This window comes from Octodon degus, unplaced genomic scaffold (genome assembly GCF_000260255.1).
Source record: "Octodon degus isolate 3935 unplaced genomic scaffold, OctDeg1.0 scaffold00098, whole genome shotgun sequence".
Classification (NCBI taxonomy): Eukaryota; Metazoa; Chordata; class Mammalia; order Rodentia; family Octodontidae; genus Octodon; species Octodon degus.
The window spans coordinates 1,209,480-1,232,857 of NW_004524674.1; the positions used below are offsets into that span (position 1 = coordinate 1,209,480).

The 23,378-nt window shown below is 53.3% G+C and overlaps 1 protein-coding gene across 2 annotated transcripts in view; it reads left to right on the forward strand.

The window, feature by feature from the left end:
• The first annotated feature begins 3,556 nt into the window (after positions 1 to 3,556).
• Positions 3,557 to 23,378, forward strand: part of Spns2 (sphingolipid transporter 2) — a 36,765-nt gene continuing 16,943 nt past the window's right edge. For both annotated transcript variants that reach the window (XM_004638298.2, XM_023723225.1), the window contains exons 1-2: positions 3,557 to 4,066; positions 18,619 to 18,684. In XM_004638298.2, coding sequence (XP_004638355.1) covers positions 3,697 to 4,066; positions 18,619 to 18,684 — 436 coding nt within the window. In that variant the 5' untranslated portion in view covers positions 3,557 to 3,696. The remainder of the gene's footprint in view (positions 4,067 to 18,618; positions 18,685 to 23,378) is intronic.

Consider the following 23,378-nt stretch of genomic DNA (forward strand, 5'->3'; position numbering starts at 1 on the left):
AGGTTTTGTGCAAGGTAGTGATGGGGAGCATATGTGATTTAGGAAGTTACCAGGAAGCATTATGGGGGAATCCTGGAGGGGGATGCTGGATCTCAGGTGCTGCTGAGCCCTAGAGGGTCCGAGTGAGATACAAAGGAGTGAGATGTATCAGTGAGAGATGGGGGGATTGGGAGAAAAAATCATCAGGCTCTAGATATGACATATGAGGGAGAAGAAGGAGTCCCAAATGACTTCCAGAGTCCTCTGCTTGGGAAATTGTGGTCGGTGGTGCTATTTATCAGGAGATAGTGGGACCATGTTTGTGGGGAACGATGGTGAATTCTGTTTTGGAGGTGCTGAGGCAGACTGTAGAATTGCTGGGTAAACATGCAGGAGATTGAGGGGGATTAGTGCTTGGAGATGAGGTCCATCTTGAGATGAAGGTGGGGGGTCATGAGTGCAGGATAATTACTGAAAGCTGAGGCATGGGAGAGAGGCTACCAAAAGAGGGTGTGCCAGATGAGAAGAGAAGACATGGACCCTGATCCCTGAGATGTAGGGGACTGGGCAGAGGGGAGATGGGCTGAACCCAGATGGTCAGTCTTGGGAAAGGTAGTACATTCTAGAACAATGCTTTTTAGAATGTTCTGCAGAGCTGGGATCTTATAAGATGCTCTGTGGCCAAGTTCACCTGAGCACATGGCAGCCTCTCCTTTCCTCTGGGAGACTCACAGTGTACATTCACAGTAAGAGTTCTGAGACGTCCCTCATGCAGGACACTTCTCTGTGCTTCCTCACTATTTCTCAAAGATATCTGCCCTTTCAATAATGGCTATTATGCATTGTCCCCATCCCAAATACTCAAGTTGGCCACCAAGACTAGGCATGGTGGCACATGACTGTAATCTCAGCGCTGGGGAGGCTGAAACAGGAGAATCCCTATGAGTCTGAGCTGCATAGTGAGACCTTGTACCAAATGCATTAAAAATTAAGAAAAAATAATGGCTACTAGTATCTTGTGCTCTATTTGCTTCAAAGTTAGGTCTGGACCTAATGAAATATCGGATGCCCCTTTGGTCATTATTGAGCTCAGTTTTCCATTATGCTGATAGGGAAACTGAATCCTGAGAGGGGGAAGAAGAAGCACTGGCTTAGGAGCAGACCCACCTGGGTTTATTCCAAGTTCCATCATTTATGAAGCATATGACCTTGGGTAAATTCTTTTTCCTGGCCTCATTAAATTTTTTTTTTTTTTTTTTTGCAATACTGGGGATTGAACCCAGGGACTCCACACTGAGGTACACTCCCAGCACACTCTGACTTCTTTCAAAATTTTTGAGACAGGATCTTGTTAAGTTGCTCAGGCTAGGATCAAACTTTTGATCCTCTTGGCTCAGCCTCCCAGAGTGTTGGGATTACAGGGGTGTACCACCATGCCCAGATTTCACAGTTTCATCACCAGTTAGATGTCAATGAGACCCCTAAGACCCATGATACTGCCAGAGGTTCTCAAAAAGTCACCATGATTTGTTCAGGGCCACATGGCTAGAAAGAGCTTAATGTCTTCTCCATCACTTTGCCCTTCATGGGCATTTATCCCACCCAGGGCTGACTCTAGATACTGCCTTTGGGTTAAAATCCTAGCAAACCCCATACAGTGGAAATAGCTAGCTTGCTTGATGGCAGCTCAGAGGTCCCCCAAATTCAAAGGGCTCAAAAACCTATGCTCTGGAACCAATCCGGTGGGGAAATGGGAAGAATGCATTTCTTTCATGTCAAGGGTTAAAACTGTCCTTTGGAAAAGGGTAATTATGGCTGAAAGGACAGGAAATTTGGGGAATGGGCAGGGGAGCTTGGAGTGGTACTCAGATCTTCACAGTTCCACAGCTGGGCAGCCAACACTGTCCCCTGTCACCATCATAGTTCTTCAGATCAATGTGGGGGCTAGAAGTAGAGCTGTTAGGTCTGTCCTTGCCAGCTAATCACCTGTCCTAGGATGTGGAACTTGCCCTGTTGGGCTTTGCAGGCCTGAGATCAGCAAGCTGGAAAGAGGCAGCAGGCAACTTTCAGAATGAAATGTTTTCCTAACCCTTCTGTCACAGCCATTCATACTCAACATGCTGAAGCATATTTTTAGTCACTTTGCAGAATTTAAAATATACCTCAAAGGCGCCAAGAAACACCAGCTTGGGGATTAACTCTGTTCACCAGAGACAGTGTGAGGTTGCTTCATGCTGCATCACCATTGGCTATATCTTGACTCACTGTGGCCAATACCTTCGTAAGCTGCACCTGCTGGGGCTGTGGGGGCTCTAACAGCCTATAGTAGCACATGAGCCCCCAACCCTAGGGGAAGATATCAGAGCCCTGAGCTAGCTCCAGCCCTGCTGCTGGATGGCTGCATGTTCATGATGGGGTCATTTTCTGTGCTCTGAGACCTGTGAAAAATAGGAAAAATCACCTGATTTTGACAATCCACCCAGTTCTAACGTTCTGTCATCTGCACATTGCACAGGATTTTCATTTCAAAGCCCCAGAGAGATGAATAGGGAGGATTAGGGAGAGCATCACAGAAATCCACACCTTTGAGATGGGACAGAGCAACAACAGCTGGTAGTCTTGAATACAGGAGCTCCTCCACCACTTTCCAGCAGAGACAGCACCCTCCCTTCCAGCCTGCAGGAGTGACCACTCAGAGACTTCCAAACTGGCTGAATCTTATGCTCCTATCTAACCTTAGAGAAACTAAGACCAGAGAGGGTCAGGGGCTGGTCCAGGGTCATAGCACATACCAGCGCAGAGCTGGGCTAGGACCCAGATACTGAAGGCTTTGTACCCTTCGCTGGGGCACAGCTAGAAGTCTGAAGCCTACGGAGGTCCCTTCTCAGTGTTCTAATGTTTTGGTGGGGTCCTAAGCTCAGTCATGGCTACCCCTGCCAGCGGTTGCCACTCTGTGGGGACAGGGGGGCTCTTGGTGCACACACAGAAGTGGGCCAGGGTAGGTAGGAGCTACCTGAGGAGGAGGGCAGCAATGCCTTCCAATCCTGATGGAAGTCGGGGTCCAGGGCCAAGCCCACATGCCTCATGTTTCTTAGACAGCCTTCCCTGGACTGGCTGAATCAGGGGATGCGGGGAGCTGTTGGACCCAGAGGCTCTCCAACAGGTGCCCCTATTTTGACCACGTAGGACCCTTCTCTCTAGGCTCTTCAGACACTCCAGGTTTGAATCCTTGGCTGTCTCCCAGTCTCTGCCAGTCGTTGGAACTGAGTGGAGGGTACTGAGTAGGTATTCGGGGGTCCCGCTTCCTGTACCCCACCCCCAACTCTGTTAACACTCCTCGCGAACTCCTTCGCCTCTGCACGAGCTGCGTGTCCGTGTCCGCACTGCTACATCGTGACTGCGCCCCCGCCAGGCGGGTGGGGCTCTGCGGCCAGGCCCCCCAACCCCCCGCAGCACGTGCGGGGCGGGGCTGTGGCCCGAACCTGGAGCTGATTGGGCGCGGGCCCCGTGGGCGGGGCTGGGCCGCAGCTGTCAGAGAGGCGGCGGCGGCGAGTGGGGCTGAACAGTGGCAGCGCCGTAGCCGGGGCCGGAGCGCAGAAGCCGACGGGGCCCAGCCAGGATGGTGCAGCGGCGGCTCCGCGGCGCACGCACGCACTGAGCGGGCCGGAGCTGGGCCCCGGGCCCCCCGCGCCCCCCGCCGCCCCGATCCCGGCCGGCATGATGTGCCTGGAATGCGCCTCGGCGGCGGCGGGCGGCGCGGAGGAGGAGGAGGCGGACGCGGAGCGGCGGCGCCGGCGCCGGGGGGCGCAGCGCGGGGCCAGCGGTAGCGGTTGCTGCGGGACGCGGGGCACGGGTGGCGCTGGAGTCGTGGCTGTAGACGATGAGGTGCAGACCTTGTCGGGCAGCGTGAGGCGGGCCCCGGCCGGACCCCCCAGCATCCCCGGAACCCCGGGCTGCGCAGCCGCTGCCAAGGGCCCCTGCGCACAGCAGCCCAAGCCGGCCAGCCTGGGCCGCGGGCGGGGGGCAGCCGCCGCCATCCTCAGCTTGGGCAACGTGCTGAACTACCTGGACAGGTACACCGTGGCAGGTGAGCAAGTGCCCCACCCGGCCCGAGGACAGGGCCCCTTCTCCCCAAGGACCCTAGGGAGCTTCTGGGTCTCAGACCATCTATACCCAAGCCCTACGGGAGTCCCTAAGGGCTCTTTGCTCAAGCACAGCGGGGCAAGTGATGTCCCCGTTTCCATGGGTCCAATCCCCGCCCCCACCCAGGGCCAGGGGTTGGAGGAGTCCCCATCTCCGGCACGGACGGCAAGTCTTCGCCAGCCCTTGACGGTCCACCCGTTGTCCCTTTTCTGAGACTCCTCTGCGTCTCTGCGTTCTTGCCGCAGCCGCAGGTTCCCGGGCCTCTCCTCTTCCTCTACCCCCCTGGCCGTCCATACGTCCATGGCCCGTCAGTTCCTTCCTTCCTTGGTCGCCTCCACCCCCCTTCATGCGTGCTGAGAGTGTGTGCGCCCCTTGCGGGTGTGCGCCAGGGAAACCGAATGTGTGCGCGCGTGGCGGCGCAGATGTGTGTGTGTGTGTGTGTGTGTGTGTGTGTGAGAGAGAGAGAGAGAGAGAGAGAGAGAGAGAGAGAGCAAGAGAGAGCTTGTGAGCGCGTGGCTGACAAAGGCCCTGGTCTGAGGGGCGCAGAGGGAGGGGCGGGGCGGGTCCGCGGGCGCCTGGGGACCCTGGATGCGGTTTGCAGCTGGCCCTGGCTAGCAGCCTGGAGACACCTCCCCTGGTCCTATGGTGCTTGGGGCGTGGGGCAGGGCATAGGCCTCTGGGGTTAAAGAGGGGCGGCTTTATTCTCTATATCTCTGGGAATCAACAATAAGGATAGGATTAAAGTCCACGGAACAACTGGTTTCTAGTCCCAGATTTGCCACAAATGTGTTTGGTGCATGACCTTGGGCCAGTCCCAGCTTGTGTTTAGATCTGATTCCCTGTTTTTGAGTTGATCTGTCTCTGGGCCTCTTGGGATGGATGTGGTTCTGGGATTCCCTTCTGCTAGCTCTGCCTTCTCTGACTTGTCAGGGTCAAGAGGTAGGGACTTGCCCTAGATGAGCTGCCCCTGGCGTGGAATGATGCAGCCTTGAGAAGAAAGGAATCTGGTCAGTCTGGCATAGTGGAAGCTCCCTACAGCAGGAGTGCAATTCTGAGTAACTGGCCAAGAGCCAGCTTGGGAGGTAGAGTGGGGAGGGGGAGAGGGGTTTTTTCTTTTTTCTGTAGGTTGTAGCGCTTTGGGGGTGATTGGGGGAAAAACCTGATATAAGCCACATGCCCACCTGGTGCCTCTCTCTGGGCCACAATCTCCTGCTCTATTGAATGGAGTTTTGTGTCAAGTGTAAGGAAGAACTCTGATGCAAGGCAGAGGCTTCCTTATTCCCTCAATCCTGCTTGTAAAACCCAAGTCTCTTCATCCATTCCCTGGAGGGAGTTGGAAGTAGACAATGGCATCAATTTCTGGCTTGGGCTGTCCCCAAGAGACTCTTACCTTGATTGTGGTGAGCAGTGTTGTGTGTTCTCTCAAGTCCATCGACCCCCATCTTGCTTATGCTGTGCTGCCTGAAAGCCAGGGAGTTTAGGTGCCATCCTTCAGGGAGAAGTCAGAGAACACAGGGACCTGCAGTCAGTGCAAAACAGGCTTCTGATGGGAGAGGTAACACCCTTGGGTGGCCTTTGCCCATGGGGTTCCTGAAGTTGGACAACAAATCTAGTGTCAGATTTACCAGTAAGTAAGGCTGCCTGGGGATAGGTTTCTACCTGCTCTCAGCTAGGGAATGACTGCTGCTTCTGGCACTGTAACACTTTTCAGTTTGTGTTTTCCAGTCCCAGGCCCCCTCTGGTGTTGTTTAAAGAACTGACCTTGCCAGAGGCAGCAGGGAGAGGGTGGGATTCGGGAAGTCTGGTCCCACCACTAGAGGTTTTAGTAGGGGCAGCCTGTCAGAATGGGGAAACAAGATAGCACATTTCTAGTGAATTGGTCATGGGGGCAGAGGTAGGGAGTAGTGGCTAAGAGGGTGTGGAGCAGTAGGGAGGAAGGCCTGGAGAGCCCTGGGCAAACACTTGACTGGATCATGCATCCCTCCCTGTCCTGGCCTAGGGCAGGAGCTCCCGTACCGCCCCACCCCCAACACACAACACACACCGATTTCCTCTCCGGATAAGCCTGGCTCCCTCTCTCTGTGGTGGACTTCCCTCCCCCTGCCCCCAAGTTCACTTCTGAGCGACACTTAACTATCTCCATAATAACTACTGTAGCTGCACACATCTTGTGCCAGGGCCTGAGTCCACCTGTTGCCTGGTAGCCCAGCTGGGACTGGGGCTGGGGTGGGGGGAGATACTCCGCTGCTTGGTCACCTTTGATGTTTGTGCCCACCTGGCCCCTGAGAACCTCACAGCCTGGCCTCAGGGACCCTCATCAAAGGACAGGAGAGCTCTCACTCTTCTCTACATTTGCCTTGCACATTTTTCTTTGTTCATAGTATAGACCAGCACCATCTAAAAGGACTATGATAGAAGCCACATAGTAATTTTAAAATTTCTGGTAGTCCAGTCTGATTTTAAAAAGGAAAAAAAAAAAAAAAAAAAAAAAGTAAAAGAAGTGTGTGCAATTAATTGATATATTTTACTTAACTTAAGATATCCAACATATTTCAAGATGAACTTGATATGAAATTTATTCCAGGGATATTTTGCATTCTTTTGCATATTGTCTTGGAAATCTGGTGCATGATTTACCTTCTGAACATGTGACAGTGTCATAGTAGCTGGGGGGTGGTCACTGGAGTGGAGCAGTCCAGTGTCTTTGCTACCAGGGCTGGAGACCAGGTTCTTCCGCTTACCAGCTGTGCGACCTTGTAGCCATCGCCCGAGCCACTGTGGGATAATTTCCCAGCTCCACCTCATAGGCTGTGCAGGATGAATGAGCGTGGATCTGAAGAAGCACCTGGAGCAAGGCCAGACACAGAGGACTCCACAAATGTCAGCTGCCTTCACCTTTGAGCAGAGGCTCAAGCTGTGCCCCTCCCTAGCCAGGATGCCCTTCCTGTTTCCTCTATTGATGCCAGTCCCTTTCAGACTGTCTTTCAGATTGTCCCTGCAGATGCCTTGGGGAGCCCTTCCCTTCTGTACCAGAGCTGGTCTCTATCCTGGGAACTCCAGTAGCTTCTGCCTCTGCTCTGGCATTCCCAGCACCACCCAGTGATCCAGTTAATTATGGCCCTTCCTCCTCCCCATGAGAACCCCCTGAGGGAAACAGGCCTTGGCCCCAGGTGAGGAGGGTCAGGCTCCCATTCCTTCTCTGGAGCCTTGTTTTAGTTGGGTGAAACAGTGGTAGCCCAGAAACTGCCTCTAAACCCTTCCCTCTGTGTGCACGTGGGACACTGGTGCCTAGAGAACAAAGCACTTCCGAGCACTGCCCGCCCACCCAGCGCGGTATGATCTCCATCTCAGGTGCCTCTGTGGGGGTCAGTTGCCCCTGGTCCTGGCCTAGAAGCTTAGAGATTCTGCAGAATGGGTTAGCAGCCCTCCAGCCCTTCGGGGCACTTAGAGTTCAGTTTAGCAGCTTGGGCTCCCTAAGGGCACCTGGCTCCCTTGGCCCTCCTTGGCCTAGCTTCTATTTACTGGGCATTCTGAGCCCCCTTCTGGCGACAGATCAGAGAAGGGAAGAAGTCTCTCAGGCAAGGGCCTTGAGCCCCCCCCCCCCTGCTTCCTACTGCAGAGCCTCCTCTGCCCCTGGGCTCCCATTCTTCCATCTGTATAATGGAAGCAGAACTGAGGGTGTAGGTGGAAGCATTTGGCTCCTGGAACCAGGCCCAGCAAGAGGGAGCGGGCCTAGGTCCTAATTATGGTTGGTGAATGACTATTTGAGAACTGATCCTTCCCCAACTTCTCTGGGGCACCTGTTCCCTTCCTAAGGCCTATTTTCTTTCCCTTTCATCCAGCTGGTGACATGCTGGGCACCTGGAGCTGGGCAGGGTGGGGCTGGGGAACAGAGGCAGAGCCCTACCCTGGGGGAGTCCTTGCTGCCAACGAGGCTGAGACCAGTCTCCATGGCAACGGCTCATGAACACAAGCCCTGGAGGAGAGATGAGCAAGGAGACCCAGCTAGCAGCACAGGCCTTATGGGTTAGGGGCTTCCCCTGAGCAGCTGGCAGGGTACAGAAGGAGGGGCTGCTGGGTTGGGGCTCACTACTCTCCTCTTGGTTCATTTTTAATACATTCAGTTGACTCTGCCCAGAGTTGACAGATAGGGAAACTGAGGCACATGATCTTTGATAGGGAGCTTGGTTCCAGGCCTTGTGGCTTTGTAGGTCTCCCTGGATAAGGATAGTCACTTTAAGGATAAATACAGTCCCTGCCCTGCCCCCTTGGGTGGGCCTGCCCTGGGGCTGCCACATGTGCACTGTGGGGAAACCCCAGCTAAGATCTGGGGGCAGAGCACCCAGAACACCTTGCAGACAGAGTCCACACCCCAGTGAGCCCTGCTGTCCTCAGTGCCAGTGGCCTGGTGACTAACTTCAGCTGTTCATTCTCTTCCTCCTCAAGGTACCTTCCTGCTGCTTTTGCCAGTGCTTTGCTGTGCTGTTCATCTGTTACAAGAAGTGCCTTCAAACTCACCTAGTCTGAGACACAGGCCTAACCCTCAGTTTCCCACTTTGTGATTGGTGAAGGAAGGCAGGGAGTGGCCTGCTACTGAGACTGCCCTACAGAGAACTGCCCAAGGATGGGGCACCGCTAGTCCCTTCCCCAAACCCTCCACAAAAGGAAGTGGCTTTTGTTTCTGCCTGGGTGTGGGGGCTGTAATCTGGAGGACAGAAGGGAGATAAGAAGAGGGAGGCAAAGAGCACAGTGGCCTCATCCCAGCCTTCTGGGGCTGGGCTTCCTGTTTGGCCCTGAGGGTCTCCTGGGTGCTTCGGGTTGCCAGATGTTGGCAGCTTTGCTGTGTGACTCACGCAGATCTTGACCTTCTCTGATCCCTGAATCCACAATAGAAGATTTTGTCCATTTTTTGCTGTGATCAAGTTCTCACTTGCAAGGGTATTATGTATGGGCTACTTGGTTGCAAGATCTCTTGCCTACTGGCCTTCAGATTTCCCTGGACCATCTTTCCCAGCTCTGGCTGTGTCCTAGGAGCTGCACTTTCCAGCCTGTTTCTCCTAGTGGCCTCGGCAATGTTGTGCCCCCATTCCAGGAAGTCTTCCCTAATCCTCTGTGCCAAACCACCTCACTCTTGGTTTGTATCTGAACTCTCTTCTACCTCCACCCTAGCACCTGTAGGATTGCCATCTCCCTCCTGCTTTCAGGGACTGACATGTCTGTGACCCTAGCTTCCAGGAAGTTGACATAACCTTGAGTGGCCAACTTGGGTTGACGCATGCTAGTCTGACTCTAAAACATGTCTTTCAGGGTGGAAGGGACACTGGTTGGTCTGGAGAGATGAAGGGCCCACTCTTGTTGCTGAGGCAGGGCCTCTGCCTCTGGCAGGTGCTGCTCTTTTGTTTTGCCCAGGGTGTACAATGAGCCTCAGGGCCTCCTGTCTCCAGGAAGGAAATAAGAGGAAGTCCTTGTCTGCTCAGTCCTTGGCCTTGCCAATGGGACCACCCCACAGCCAAGCTGGGCAGAGTGCTTCTGTACATTCAGGAGGGCACAGTGGTGGCTTTGGCCTGTCTCCTCTACAGATATCAGAGCACAGGACTGGCCCCTGGTCACAAAGTGAGGCCATGGGAAAGAAAATGCTGGTCTATTCTGGGTCTGGTCATCTCTAGGTGGCTGGGAGGTAGGTGAATGGTCCAGGGAAACGTGGCTGAGGGCAGGAACCTTTACGTTAGAGAAAGGAATACTCGGCGATAATGCATTAGCCACAGGCTGGAGGCTGGGGACCTGATTCTGGTCTCCAATCTCCTCTTCTTCAGTCATCTGCCTAACTGGAGACCTTGCTTGGGTCCCCTGTAGCCCAGCTGTAGTCCTGTGTATCTTTGTGGTCGCTCCATGGTCAAGCATGGATTGCTGAATGGGGTTCTGAGAGGCAAGGGGCCTGCTTAGGCTTTGTAAAGTATAAGAGGTTGTGCAGGGCAGAGGTGGTGTTGCTTGGGCACATGACTGTTACAAACAATCATGTGAAGACAGCCAGAGTGGGTGTTGAGGGGGCAGTGGCTATAGGCTCTTTCTGGGAAGTTTCTGGAAGCATGATGATGGGAAGGCATACCAGGCTTGGGCTTGGTGGCTGGCACAGCCCAGTTCCTGCCTGGCTCTTTGTTCTCTATCCCAGCACCTTCCCAGTCTCAGTCCTCTATCTGAGAAGTGGGAGCAGGAGTCCTGAAGCACTAAGCCAAGGGCTTGTGGGCTTGAGTTTTGCCATTCTGAGGCCTCTTACCTCTTCCCCACCCTCTCTGCTCCTGTGCTCTTGTGTTATGCTGTGTCTATGGTTACACCAGCCACACCTCTGAGTCCGTGATAAGATGGTGACCACCTTGTCAGTGGCCCCTGGGGCCTGGGCCAAGCCAGGGCCAGGGAGACTGAGCTGGAAAGGAGTGCCTCCGAAAAGCCCCCAAATTGCTAAGGCTGAGTCTGGTTCCAGGAAAACTGGCCCCAAATGATAGGCTAGAACCACAGCCCAGAGGCCTGGCTGCTGCCCTGCCCATTCTGGCATACAGCAGTGCTGGGGAGGAGGGGGCTCTCTGAACTTGGGTGGTGCCGCTTTCGTGCTGGTGGAGTCTATAAGCAGTGCTCTTGGGTGAAGAGGGGCTTTTCCCTAAGGGGCCAAAGATCTGCCTGACAGCCTTGCTTCGATAAGGTCCTTGCAGGGATACCCACAGGCCACCCTGGCATTAATCTATATTGTAGGGTGGCATGGGTGGGGCTTGGTACATGTAGGGCAGACCCAGTTGAGATTCACAAGTGGCTAAGCTGTGCTGGATCCAGGACCATCCTTGCCTCAGAGGCTCAGAGGAATGGCAGATGGTGCCACTCAGTTTGTTCCTGCAGGATGTGGGCCATACCTTGCCCTGTGGACTCAGGAGCAGATATGTGAGTGTGGGCTTGGATGCCTGGGTCCGTGGCTTGGCCCCCAGGCCATGGGGTGCTAGTGAGACCAGGCTGTGGTTTCTAGCTTTCACTAACCTGGGCCAGGTCATCAGAGCCAGGCTCTTGGGCCTCTGTACTTACCGGGGTAAGAGCTGGCCAGGTAGGTTAGGGCCAAGAGTATCCTGATCTGGAGTGTCTTGAGGTTATAGAGACCCCAGATCCAAGATCCTTGGAGGATGAGGGGTGTTGTAGGGGACCTGGGCCCTAGAAGAGAAGGTGGATTTTAGCAGGTGGACTTGGACATGCCGGGAAGGGAACACGGCAGTAGGCAGAGGTTAGAGGCACAGGGGGCCAGTCACAGGCAGCTCACACTGGCCAGGTCATTGTCTTCTGGTCACCTGAGCAGAGCAGTGTGTTTATAGAGTCTTGGGTCTTGATCTTACAAAGGGTGATTCTGTAGATCTGGGAGGGGCACAGAAGGCTGTTTGTGTGTGGATGTGTGTGTGGGGGGGAGGGCTTTCTGAGACAGAATTTTGCTATATAGTTCAGGCTGACCTCGAACTCACAACACTATTCCTCCCTCAGTCTCCCAGGTTCTGGGATTCTAGTTGTGCACCACCATGCCTGGCCTAGGAGGCTGTATTTTAAAAGATGTCTTCTCTGAGGTGACTGGAATTCTCAAGCAGGTTTGGGGAGCACTGATTTTTCTTATTTATGCATTTATTTAGATAGAGTCTCACTGTGTAAGTTCAGGCTGTTCTTGAACTCACTACATAGCCTAGGCTGGTCTCAAATCTGTGGTGATCCCCCTGCCTGCTAGGATTACAGGTGTGCGCCACCACACCTGGCCATTGATCTATTGATCTTTCTTGTCTTTCCATTTACTCAGAAGGAAATGGAGGTCCAGGGAGGCAAGGGGTCACAGCTAGTGGTATTCTCCCTAGCCTGGAATTCAGGGTTGTGGGTTTGTGTGTGTGTGTGTGTGTGTGTGTGTGTGTGTGTGTGTATGTGTATAAGGTGAGGGTATGGCTGAGTTAGATAAAATCATGGAGGCCCTATGTGCTAGAAGCCTGGGCCCTATTCAGGCAGCAATGTGAAGCCATTAAGTGTTACTGGCAGCCATATTCAGGGAGCTGACATTTTCAGAACAGCCTGGTACACTTTAAGCACTCAGTCACACTACTGTGTGTGTTGCTGTTGTTGTTAATAGTATTACTGAAACAGAGACATGGGCTAGTGGGTCTTGAGGTACTCATGGTTGATTCCGAGGCTGGGCCACAGCATTAACTCTTTGAGTCCAGGAGCTTCCCTGGGTCTCAGGGCTCCAACCCAGAGCCTAAGACCTAGCTGGAAATTGCTAAGAACTCAATAGATTCAGGGGCAGGAAGGATGCAGATGAACTGGTGGAGGCCAGAGGCAGGGAGGCAGCCAGGGAAGAGGCATGTGGCAAAGACAGAACATCTGAGGCCTGTTCCTGGGACCAAGGGAAGGAAGGAAGAACTCATAACTGATCCAGGTGTCTGGCCTGGGTGTGGCAAGGTTGCTGCCCAGGAAAGGGGCCGCAGTGAGAAGCCACAGACTGGGAATCTGAGAAATGCAGAGGTGAGTGGGTCTGAGGGATGAGCCAGCAGGGACAGCTACCATCAGGAATGAGGCAGGTGAAGACATGGAGCAGGAGGGGAAAGAACTCTTTCTGGCAAGAGCTTCCACTGGGAAGAAGGCATGGGAAGGAGCACTAGCTGAGGGACAGGTCAGTATTTTCCTTACAGCTGGGATAAGTGAGGTGTGAGCACGTGTGTGGGCCACCACATGGAAGCCAGAAGCCAGGGAGAGGCTGGAAGCCCAGGCCTGCCAAGCCAGGGGGCAACTGGTGCAAGATCTCTGTGAGGCTGGGCTGGGTACATGTGGGAGGGAAAACTCAGGGGTCCCGTAGTTTCACAATGTGACTTTGGAGGAGGAGGGCCCTGTGGCCAGAGAGCCTTTCTGGGTACGGGTTTGGAGGGGTAGCCTGGAGCGGCATGCCTTGTGGTACAGTGGGGTCTGCCTGGGCTTGGGAGCCCCCAGGTTAGTGGGGCAGGGACCTGGTTTGGCCTAAGCTGTGGGAAGCTGTTCCTGGGCAGGAGGCCCATCCTGTGACCCACCAAACCTCAGCCTCCAGGAAAGAGGCTAAAAATAAGGCTGTGGTAAAGCAGGGAGGGGGAACATGGGCCCAAGCCAGGCTGGAGCCCAGAGGAAAATGTGAGGCGAGCGGCCCAGCTGTGACACACGCGTCCCGTGCCAGCGGCCAGTGGGCTCTTGCCTTCCTGCAGCCATGGCTCCTTCCAGGCCTCGAAGAGGGAAACCAAGCCCAGAAAGGAAACTCAGAGAAGGCCTGAGAGGACCTTACTGCCTGGCCTTCTGCTTGAACACGGGACGGGGACCCAAAGCTGTGCTCTAGGTGACTGTGGACAGGTGGTAGGTGGAGCCTAGAGCTTCCTGTATGCTGGCTCAAGATTGCCCAGGGGTTCTGGGGACCTTGGATGTTCATCTGGATGTGAGAACAATTTCTCCTCCTTCCATGGAGCTCTCTGTGAGGGGGAGAATCAGGGGAGGCTTCCCAGAGGCGGAGACAAATGCTTGACCTTTAAATCACTGAATGGGGAAGTGACTGATTGGAAGGCTGTGCTGGCTGACTGTGTGCTGTGAGGAAGAAGCAGGAGAAGTGACTGACTCTGGACATGGGGTGGCTTTGTGGTGGCCATTGTGATACCCACTCGATGGTGATTTGCGTCGTCATCCTTCTTTTGGGCTGTAGGCAGGGTACAGTTCTGGGACCCTGATGAGTTTTCACTTTCCTCCCAACTCCGCTCCTCCTTTCATCCTCCCAGGGTAAATCTGTGATAGGCCCCATCCTGGCCTACGACCTGTCCTGGCCACCGGCCTACTTGTGGCCACCCATCTGCCTGTGCATTCACCTCTAAGAGTCCCTGGGGGCCAGCTGTGTACCAGGGGGGCAAGAGCAGGCCACGAGGAGGTAGCATGGCAGAGGATCAAGCTTGTTCTGGGGCAACAGACCTGATGTGGATTTTGTAAAATACCTGTTTTATCTTCCTCCCCTTTTCTGGCCTTGAGCTCCTGAAATTCTTGAATCTTCAAGATTGTCGATATCTTTTGTATGCTGATGAGCTGGCGGCAGTCCTTGGGTGGCTTCAGCAGAGGAGGTGCCCACAGGAGACCAGTGTAGGATTAGAGAGCTGTTGTTTGACTCTATCTCCAGCTTCCTGGGAGCGGTGAGGGGCTGAGGGTTAAGTTGATCAAGTGGGCCAAGGATTCAGTTGATTGTGTACCTGTAAGGAAGCCTCCATAAACTCCAAGAGGAACAGGTCTGGAGAGCTTCTGGGCAGGGGGACACTTGGAGGTTCCAGGAGGGGAGAATGCCCTGTCCCTTCCTACATGCCTGGCTGTGTGCAGCTTATCCCCTCCAGACCTGTGCTGGGAGATTTCTTCACTATGAACACGTGGATGTTGCTCTTTCTGAGTTCTATGAGCTGCTGCCGGAAATGAACCAAAACCAAGGAGGGGTAAGAATCCTGACTTGGTCCTAGTTGATCAGGAGCACAGGTCAGACACCTGGGGAGGGGGCAGTCATGGGGCTGAGCCCTCCACTTCCTGGATTGGATACTACCCCAGAACTGAGTTAGATTGGAGGATGCCTAGCTGGTGTCTTCTGCAGAACTGATCGTGTGTTTGGGCCCTTCCTAAACCAGTTTGTCCACAGGGGTGGTCTGTGTTATACTTGGACTTTTCCTCGATATTGAGCTTGGACTTTTCTTCAATATTCTCAGACCTGGTTTCCAATCTCACCTCTAACACCTAATGTGCTAATCAGGTGTGGTATCACACATCAGTATTCCCAGCCCTAGAAGGCTGAGGCAGGAGGATCATTGTGAATTCGAGAACAGACTGAACTACATGGCAAGACCTTGTGTTAAAAAAAAAAAAAAATCCCAAATCAAAACAAAACATCCTAATGTGCTGTGTGACAAGTTGCTTTACATCTTTTTTTTTTTTTTTTTTTTTTTTTTTTTTTTTTTTTTAATGTCTTTTGTACAGGGTCTTACTAGGCAGCTTGGACTCGTAATGACTCCTGTTTCAGCCTCTCCAGCACTGGGATTACAGGCATGCCCCACCATGCCTGGTTTGTTTGTTTTGTTTCATGAGACAGGGTCTTGCTATATAGTTCAGGGTCTTGGACTCATTACATAGCTCAGGCTGGCCTGGAATACAAGGCAATCTTGACTGTGCCTCCTGAGTCCCAAGTATAAATATCCAACACTTTGGTTTGTGTCATCAAGTAGGGAGGAATTGTCAGGTTCCCTATGAAATATACAATGTAATGTATATAATTAGCAAAATATCCTTTTTCATATTTTACTTGTTAAATCATTTTATGAAATAACACAGGAAGCCCACACTTAATATTAAATGAGAAAACTCCTGTCACAGTACATGCCTGTCTTTGTAGGCACACACGTGTAAGTAGGCTGGACCACTGCTATTGGTAATGGGTGTATTCTACTCACGAGTTGCAGGAGTACATGTGGGTATTTATTTATTTATTCATTTTTAATGTGCTTGGTACAGGGTCTCACTGCGCAGCTCAGTCTTGTAGTGATCCTCTTGTTCTCAGCCTCCTCAGTGCTGAGATTACAGGTGTGAGCCATCACACCTGGTTCGGGTGGCTGGCTCAGCACACCTGGTTGGGGGGATGGCATGGCATGTGGTGCTGGGGATTGAACCCCAGTCTCTGTGCTTGCCTAAGTGGTGCCTAGTCCATTGAGCTATCTTGCCAGGCTTCCATGTGGCTTTTGATCATGACAGGTGTGAGAGGTGGAATTAGCACGTCACCCTCCCTGCACAGCCTTCCATCATCACCTGTGTAGTCTTTGCTCAAGCACAGTGCAAACAGGTCATGAAAAAAAAAATCACTAAAATCCTGCCTCAAAGTTCAAAGTTAAAACTTACTATTTTGTGAAGCCAAATTATGAGTTGTCCAGGGCTAGATGCAGCGTGTGAGTGAAGGATTGGACATATCTTTCTTAGAGCCTCAGTTCCTTTTTTTTTTTTTTTTGACAGGATCTAACTCTGTAATTCTGGTTGGTTTTGAGCTCAGTGCATAGCTTAGGGTTGGCTTGAATTTACAGACATCCTCCTGTCTCAGCCTCCTAAGTTCTGGGGTTATAGGTGTGTGCCAACCATGGTCTGCCCCATGATTCCTTCATAGGCAAAAATCACAAACACTAATGCATTTAGCAAGAATATAAATGTCATCCATCAAGTCAGGTATGGTGGTGCACGCCTATAATCTTAGGACTGAGAAGGCTGAGGTAGGAAGATGGTTGTGAGTTTGAGGCCAGCCTGGGCTACATAGTGAGTTCAAGGCCAGCTGGAACTATGTAGGAAGCAATAGTTAGTATCTCTTAGCTACTGGCCATAGTGGATCCAAGTAGGCCCCAGAAGTTCATTTCTATGTCCTTGTTTTTTCCTATATAGAACTGTCTAATCCTTACTTGACCTTGGGACAAGTGCAGAAATCAGTAGAGATAAGGGAGAGTGGAACATTAACTTACTGCAGGTGGCAGGAGGGGAGAAATCATGGAAGGCTTCCCAAAGAGGAAGGCATCTGAGCTAGTCTTGAAGGAGTGGCCCCAGGTGATGCCAGGATAGAAGAGGAGGTGTGTGGGGTTGGCAGGCTGTGGTGATAGGGATCACAGAGGTGAGTGGTGGAGAGGCGGTACCTGAGAACTGAGGCTGAAGTGCTGGGCTGGTGGGACTGGACCTGTAGCCTATAGCCTGGGGATAGACTTGGGCACTGGGGTGCCACAGGTGACAGCTACTAGGAAAGAGATGATGTGGTAAGCTGAGGCTCTGGCTTGGGAGAGGTGAGGGCTTTTATGGTTAGGAGGTGAGTGTGGCCAGCTCCCAGGTCCTTGCTGCCCACAGGTCACAGTGGGCCTCTGGGCTCCTGCGGCTGGGCTGGGGCAATGTGGGAGTCCTACTTGTTAGCCCTGCCATCCCCAAGCCCAGCACCAGTCCCTGGCTTCCACATTTGGGGCAAGAATATTGCCCCATTCAGCCTTTGTTACTGAGAACTTAGCTGGCCCTCACCCAGGCTCTCCTATGGTGATGGGGGCAAACCCCCACTTGGCAATGACAAGGAGGACTCTAGTTTCTTTGGAACTGTGGGACACCATTGAATCTGACCCTGCAGCCCAAGAATTGCTCAGCACCCCAGCCAGGTTGGGGTTAGAGAGGCACAGTACCATTCCATCTCACCAGCTACCAGACCAGGGCCTCAGACAATGCTCAGAGGTCTATTTCCTCGCATTTCCCTGTTGTGGGACTCTGTGCACGTGGCTTAAGGTCACGTGCCACAGTTTCTTCATCTGTTAAGTGGGATAACAGCAACCTCATCGAGTTAGGTGACATTAAACAAGAACTTTAATGCTCAGCCAGGTAAACCCCATCATTTTCACTAGTGTCATTGTCACCATCATCACAAAGAGCTCTGAGAGTCCCCAGAGGCCTCTGTTGGTGTATACCGGTTCCCAAGGACAGGGTCCTGTTTTGCTCTCCTTCCTCCCCTGCCCTGTCACAGTGTCCTGCTGTCCTTAGAGATAAGCTAAGTTGGGGCCCCTTGGGGCGGTGGGTGCACTAGCTCGGGAGGCCTGGGTACAGGAGGTGGGAGGGCTCCGGGTCTGTGCTGGGCTCCTAGATAGCCGTGACTCTGCCTGTTGGCAGTTGTGGCAGTTCTGTGCACTCCAGTTGCCCCCTTGCCAGGTGGGGCACTAATTCGAGAGCAGAAAGAGCCATGTTTGGGAGCAGGCACTGCCTCTAGGACTCCCCTCATCTAAGAAGGAAGCCATGGAGCCCTGCCTGCTTCTCCCTCTACCCTGACTCCTACTTCCGCACACTGACAGTGTTGGTTATAATCTGCAATGCAACTGGAGTGAGTTTGTGTGTGTGTGTGTGTGTGTGTGTGTGTGTGTGTGTGTATGTGTATGTGTGTACATATACGTGTGTGCACTCAGGTGTGTGCAGGCATGCACTTGTGCACAGGTGCAGGGGAGCCCTGTGAGTGTGGCTTTGGGTTGCCCCTGCCACTCCCCAGCCCAAGGGCTACCCTGTAGCTTTAGTGGCTGCCCATGGCTCTGTAGGCGTGAGGCTTTGTGGTCGCTCTGAGGGCAGGGTCACACCCATTGCTCCCATCCTAGGGTCTGATCCAGCATTAGGCCACACAGATGGCATGATGGGAGGTGTGACTGCCACCCCCCAAGTGAGCAGAGGGGAGCCCTGCCCATCTCAGGACCTTAGGCCACTGCAGTAGCTGAGGGGCAGGAACCTGCCCTCTCTTCCAGGGAGGGTGGGAGGGAAACCCAGCTTGTAGGGTCCAAAGTGGGCTGGTCAGCCTGGGTAGGGCAGAGGCTGCAGCCCAGCAGATGCGGCTGGGTTGGGGGCCACCTACGTGGAGTGGGGTGATGGGCACCCAGGTGTCAGACGTCACTAGTAAGCACTTTACATCTCCCCCTCCAGGCGTCCTTCTGGACATCCAACAGCACTTCGGGGTCAAGGACCGAGGCGCAGGCTTGCTGCAGTCAGGTGAGGCTCCCCTCCCCTCCTAGCTGCCTACCCTGGAGCTGGTTCCTTGAGTCCCCTATTATTTTCCTCAGGTCTCTCTCCCTGGTCCTCACTCTTGGAATGAGCGAGGGCTTTGCATCTGGGTCCCACCATCACTTCCCACAAAGGGGACTTTTCTGAGCCTCCATAAAACATATACCACCTGCCCTCAGGGGCTGTGGGAGACAAACAGGGGTGCAGGCATAGGACCCCAGCCCACTGGATGTATCCTTCTTTGAGTCCTGAGGTTTCGTGGAGGTCCAGTGATGTGTCCCTTGTTGAACCTGGTGGAGGGAAGTCCTTCCATCAGTAAGTTGGGCGATGCCAGCAGAACCTCAGTGACCCTGTTTCCATCTTGTGCCCTACCCTTCACGCCTTCCATTGCTACCAGTCCTAGGACTCAGCTCTGAGATGACAAAGTGAAGGCCTGAGAACATGGGTCCTGGGCTAGACTCCACCCCCTTTTCCCTGGCACTAAGGGCCTAAGCCTCACTGCGCTGCTAGGAGCTGAGCAGGAGCCATGTGGGAGGCCCTTGAGCAGTTACCCTGGCTTGTCAGCCCCTCCCTCTGGGGAGCAGCCATGTCCCCCTTGTCCCTCCCCTGCCCCGTCTGTGGCCCCACAAGGTAGTGCTCCTGGCTCCCTGGCCTCCGCATTGCCTTTGCCATGCTGACTGCAGTCAACAGCCCTTTCCTGGGCCGGGGTGGAGTCTCAGACCAGTGCCATACTCTGGGGCTGGGACAGGAAGTCTGGCTCTGACTTGGCCTCAGCCTTACTGTAAGACCCCAGCCTGACGCCGCCTGTCTGTGGGCTCTTGGCCCCAAAGCCCCTCTGGCTTTCAAGCCCAGGTCAGTGTGTGGGAGAAGGATATGGTCTTCATTCCAGACTATGGACACTCTTCCCTTCCCAGGGCTATCCTGAGAAGGTGGGGTGGAGGGAGCTGCTCTGTCCAGGAACTTGCCTGACCTGTTTAGGTGGCATTCCAGTATGCACAATGCCTCCTTGAGCTCAGAAAATGCCAAGAGTCAGGCTACTTACCTTTAGATACTTGGTGGGGTCTTTTTGGCTCAGAGAGAGCCCATGTGATATCTCTAGGGCTCAGTCCAAATGAGTGAGACTCACTGGGGTAGGACAAGGAGGTATGGTCCACTGTGCCCCATGGATGGCCCGGTCTTGCCTTGTGGATAGCACCTCTGCCAGATCAGGAGGCTCAGCCCCTCCCTGTCCCTTTCTGGGCCTCCTTGGCTAGGCTTCCTTGGCTGGGCTAGAGTCAGTCAGCCTGCCCTGCATTGCCCCAGGCCCTGCACACTCGGTGACCAGCGCTTACTGAGAAGGTGGGGTCAATGCCAGATGGGAGTGTGGGAGGCAGCTGGCTGCCAAGCTGCTGAAGGAAGAGCAGGGAGACCTCACTGTTCACCGCCTGCCCTGAGTGCCCCTGAGTCACTGTAGACCTGACCCGAGCCTCATCCCCTCTGGTCAAGGCCTTGCTGTCTGATCTAGAGGGAAGCCCTACCCTGAGCCTCCTCCATTCAATCCTCCCAGCACATGGTCAGGGCCACAGTCTCCAGGGAGAGAAAGGGGCACTGGTCCCATGGCAGGTGTGAGGGTCAGCATCCCAGGTCCTTCTGCAGTTTTGTTCTAGGCTGGCTTCTCAGCTGAAGAGAGAGAGTCAGAGTCCTTACTTAATCTGGATTAGCTGGCTAGAAGTGGATGATTATTGTTGGACTCTTTTAGTGAGCCTAGAGCTCCTTTGCTAGCTTCACTGGCCAGATGAGAGAGAGGAAACCAACTTCTTAAGGCCTTCTGGTGAAAGAGCATCAGCCTGAGATAGGAGCCCATAGGAGGCCTCTGCTAGGGTGGACGGGGTTGAGGGTTTGATATCTCAGTGTCCCCAGAGGGGTACCTCTGGGACATAGTGAGAATCCTCAGCACTTGCAAGCTCAGGAGCCCTTAGCCCGTGCTCATTACCCCACCAACCACCTCTGGCACAGCTGGAGCATCTCTCCCCAGCATCCTTAACCCTTCAGTCATCTGAGCCAAGAAGCCAGTCCAGCTAGACCAGGATGTGACTCAGTGGGCAACTAGGCAAGTTGCCTAATTGGCCTAGGCCCCAGACACCTGTCTCTTCCCCAGGCCTGATAAGGTCGGAGCTGAGTTGAGGGCGCCAGCCTGGTGTCGGTGCTTGCCTAGATCAAAGGGGCATGGTGGGAGCAGGCCACCTGCTTATTTGTGGGTACCAGGGACTGTGGGGCCAGGAGACAGGGTGGGAGGGTTGCCTGAGGGCCAGGCTTGGGCCTGCCTTGCTATTTCCTTGGGACCAGCACATAACTGGCTTGGGCAAGGCACACTTCAGCAAAACCTTGCACATCGCTGCCAGCACAGCTCTGACCCCTGGTTTACTCACAGGAGCCACAGCTCAGCCTCGGTGACAGCTCACAGCAAAACCACAGCTCATGGGCTTGGACACACTGGGACCCTGCAGGGCCCACATCTGAAGGGGTAGCTGCTACTGAGCCTGTGGTATCTGTGCTAGACCCAGTCCATCACCGGATAGAGCGACTCTTATCTATAGGAACAAAAACAGATCATCCAGTCACCACTCAGGCATGGAGTGGGGACGAATGTGGGAGGCGTGGCGGGTGGGTGGTGTGGGATGTGTACGTACCTCTGACTGAGGCAGGTGAAGGCTTCCCTGAAGAGGGGAGATCTGAATGGGGTTTTGAAGAATGAGTTAGAGCTTGTTTAGGAGAAAGGACTTCTGGTCAGTTTGTCAGATTTGGAGTTATGAGGAAACCCTTCCCCCTGCTCTCAAGCTAGAAAAATATGGGAAGAAAACATGTTTAAATTACATAGCTGAACTTGAAAGCTAATGCTAACAGGGAAATTCCCAGATGCCAGAAGCAAAGAGCTGACGTCAAAAGCTGGAGTGGAGAATCAAAGCCCAATGATGCAGAAGACTTAGGGATGAAGTCTATGTCTTAGAACCTGTTACAGTATTTTTAATATAAACATTTTTTCATTAAAACGTTTTAAAAGTAGAGAGGACAGCACAACTTGCTCGCATGTGTTCACCACCCAGATTCATTAAAGTTTTTCCAGCCTGGCCCCAATTCCAGGCTCGGGTCTTCTTCACCCTGAGAACTGGGAAGAGCCAACTGGGGTCCTGGGATTCAGACTCCCTCCAGGGTCCAGGCAAGCTCTCTGGTCCCAAGTGGTGCTCAGGTTGCAGTGGGTTTGCGGAGCTCTGGTGTGACTGGGTGGCTCCACTATGCACCTAGCTTCTGTAGACAGCATGGTCCAGGTCGCTGCGCCTCCTCACAGGCTGGGTCCTACGCTGTCCCTGTGGAGGCTGGGCAGTTCAGGGTACCCTGGCAGAAGGAAATCCCAAACTGCCGGGTGGGAAGCCTCATGACCCAGGGCCTGCCTGGGATTCCAGTGACAATTTTCTCTGAAGATAAACTCAAATTCTAAATTAGCAGAGCACAGAGAAAGCTCATCGTTGTGAGAAGGCATTGGCTGGCTCCCAACACAAGCTGAAGAGCCATGGGCTATCGACTCATTTTGTTTTAATTACTTAATTATTATTATTTTTATAGATGCATTTTAGGCAAGTGGTCTACGGCTAAGCTCCGTCCTCAGCCCCCATCTAGCCTTATGTTAAAGGAATTTTAAGATTCAGAAGGTTTAACTTGCAAAGCTCAAAGGAAAAAGTAGGATTCCTAAGATAAGAACAGTGCATTATTTAAAAAAGAAGAAGGAAGAGGAGGAGGAGGAGGTGCAGGAGAAGGAGAAGGAGGAGATAAAGGAGGAGGAAGAGGAGGAGGAGGAAGAGGAAGAAGAGGAGGAGGAGAAGAAGAAGAATAGAAAAGAAAGAAAGAAAGAAAGAAAGAAAGAAAGAAAGAAAGAAAGAACAGGAAAATGTTAAAAAGACCTAAACTCTATAATTCTGGCAGTGAAAAATGTAACTATGAAAATTAAAAAATAAAATAATTAGATCCAGTTGAACAGAAAATAAGCAAATAACCATTCAGATTGGAAGGGATCTGAGTAAATGTAGCCCAGGGAGTAAGAGTGAAGCTGTGCGAGGCCCTGCCATGGCTGGAATGGAGAGCTGGAGCAAAAGAGGGCAGGACCTGCGGCAGATTTGACTGAGAAAGCCCTGAAAGCTGGGTCAAGGCCTCTGAATCTTGTCTTGGGGCAGTGGGAAGCCTGAGAAGTTTTAGAGCAGGGCCAGTCCATGTAAGATGCATGTGCCTTGATGTTGACTCTGGAGCCAAGTGCAGGACGGATGGCAGAGGAGGCTACTCAGGGCTGGGGTTTTGGGGGCTACAAGGAAGGGCCAGGATTAGAGTGGGGGGGAGGAGGACGGCGGAAGAGCCATCTCAGACTGAAACCAGACAGTGTCTCTGCTTTGGGGATCTTTCTGGCCTTCCCTCTCCCCTTGGCAGCTTAGTGACATGCTTGCTTTGGGCAGACTTGGAATCCCCTGTGGCTCTCCTCCCAGGGCCCTGCTCTGAAGGAGGCCCAAGAACCTTATTCCTTCTGTGCTGGAGGGGCCAACACAGGGCTACAGACGAGGGGGTATACAGGGAGGTGCTCCCCACTCTACCTGCAGGCATCTGAGCATGGTGGGCTTCCATGCACTGGCAGGACCCTCTATCTTGGGTCCTTCCCATCA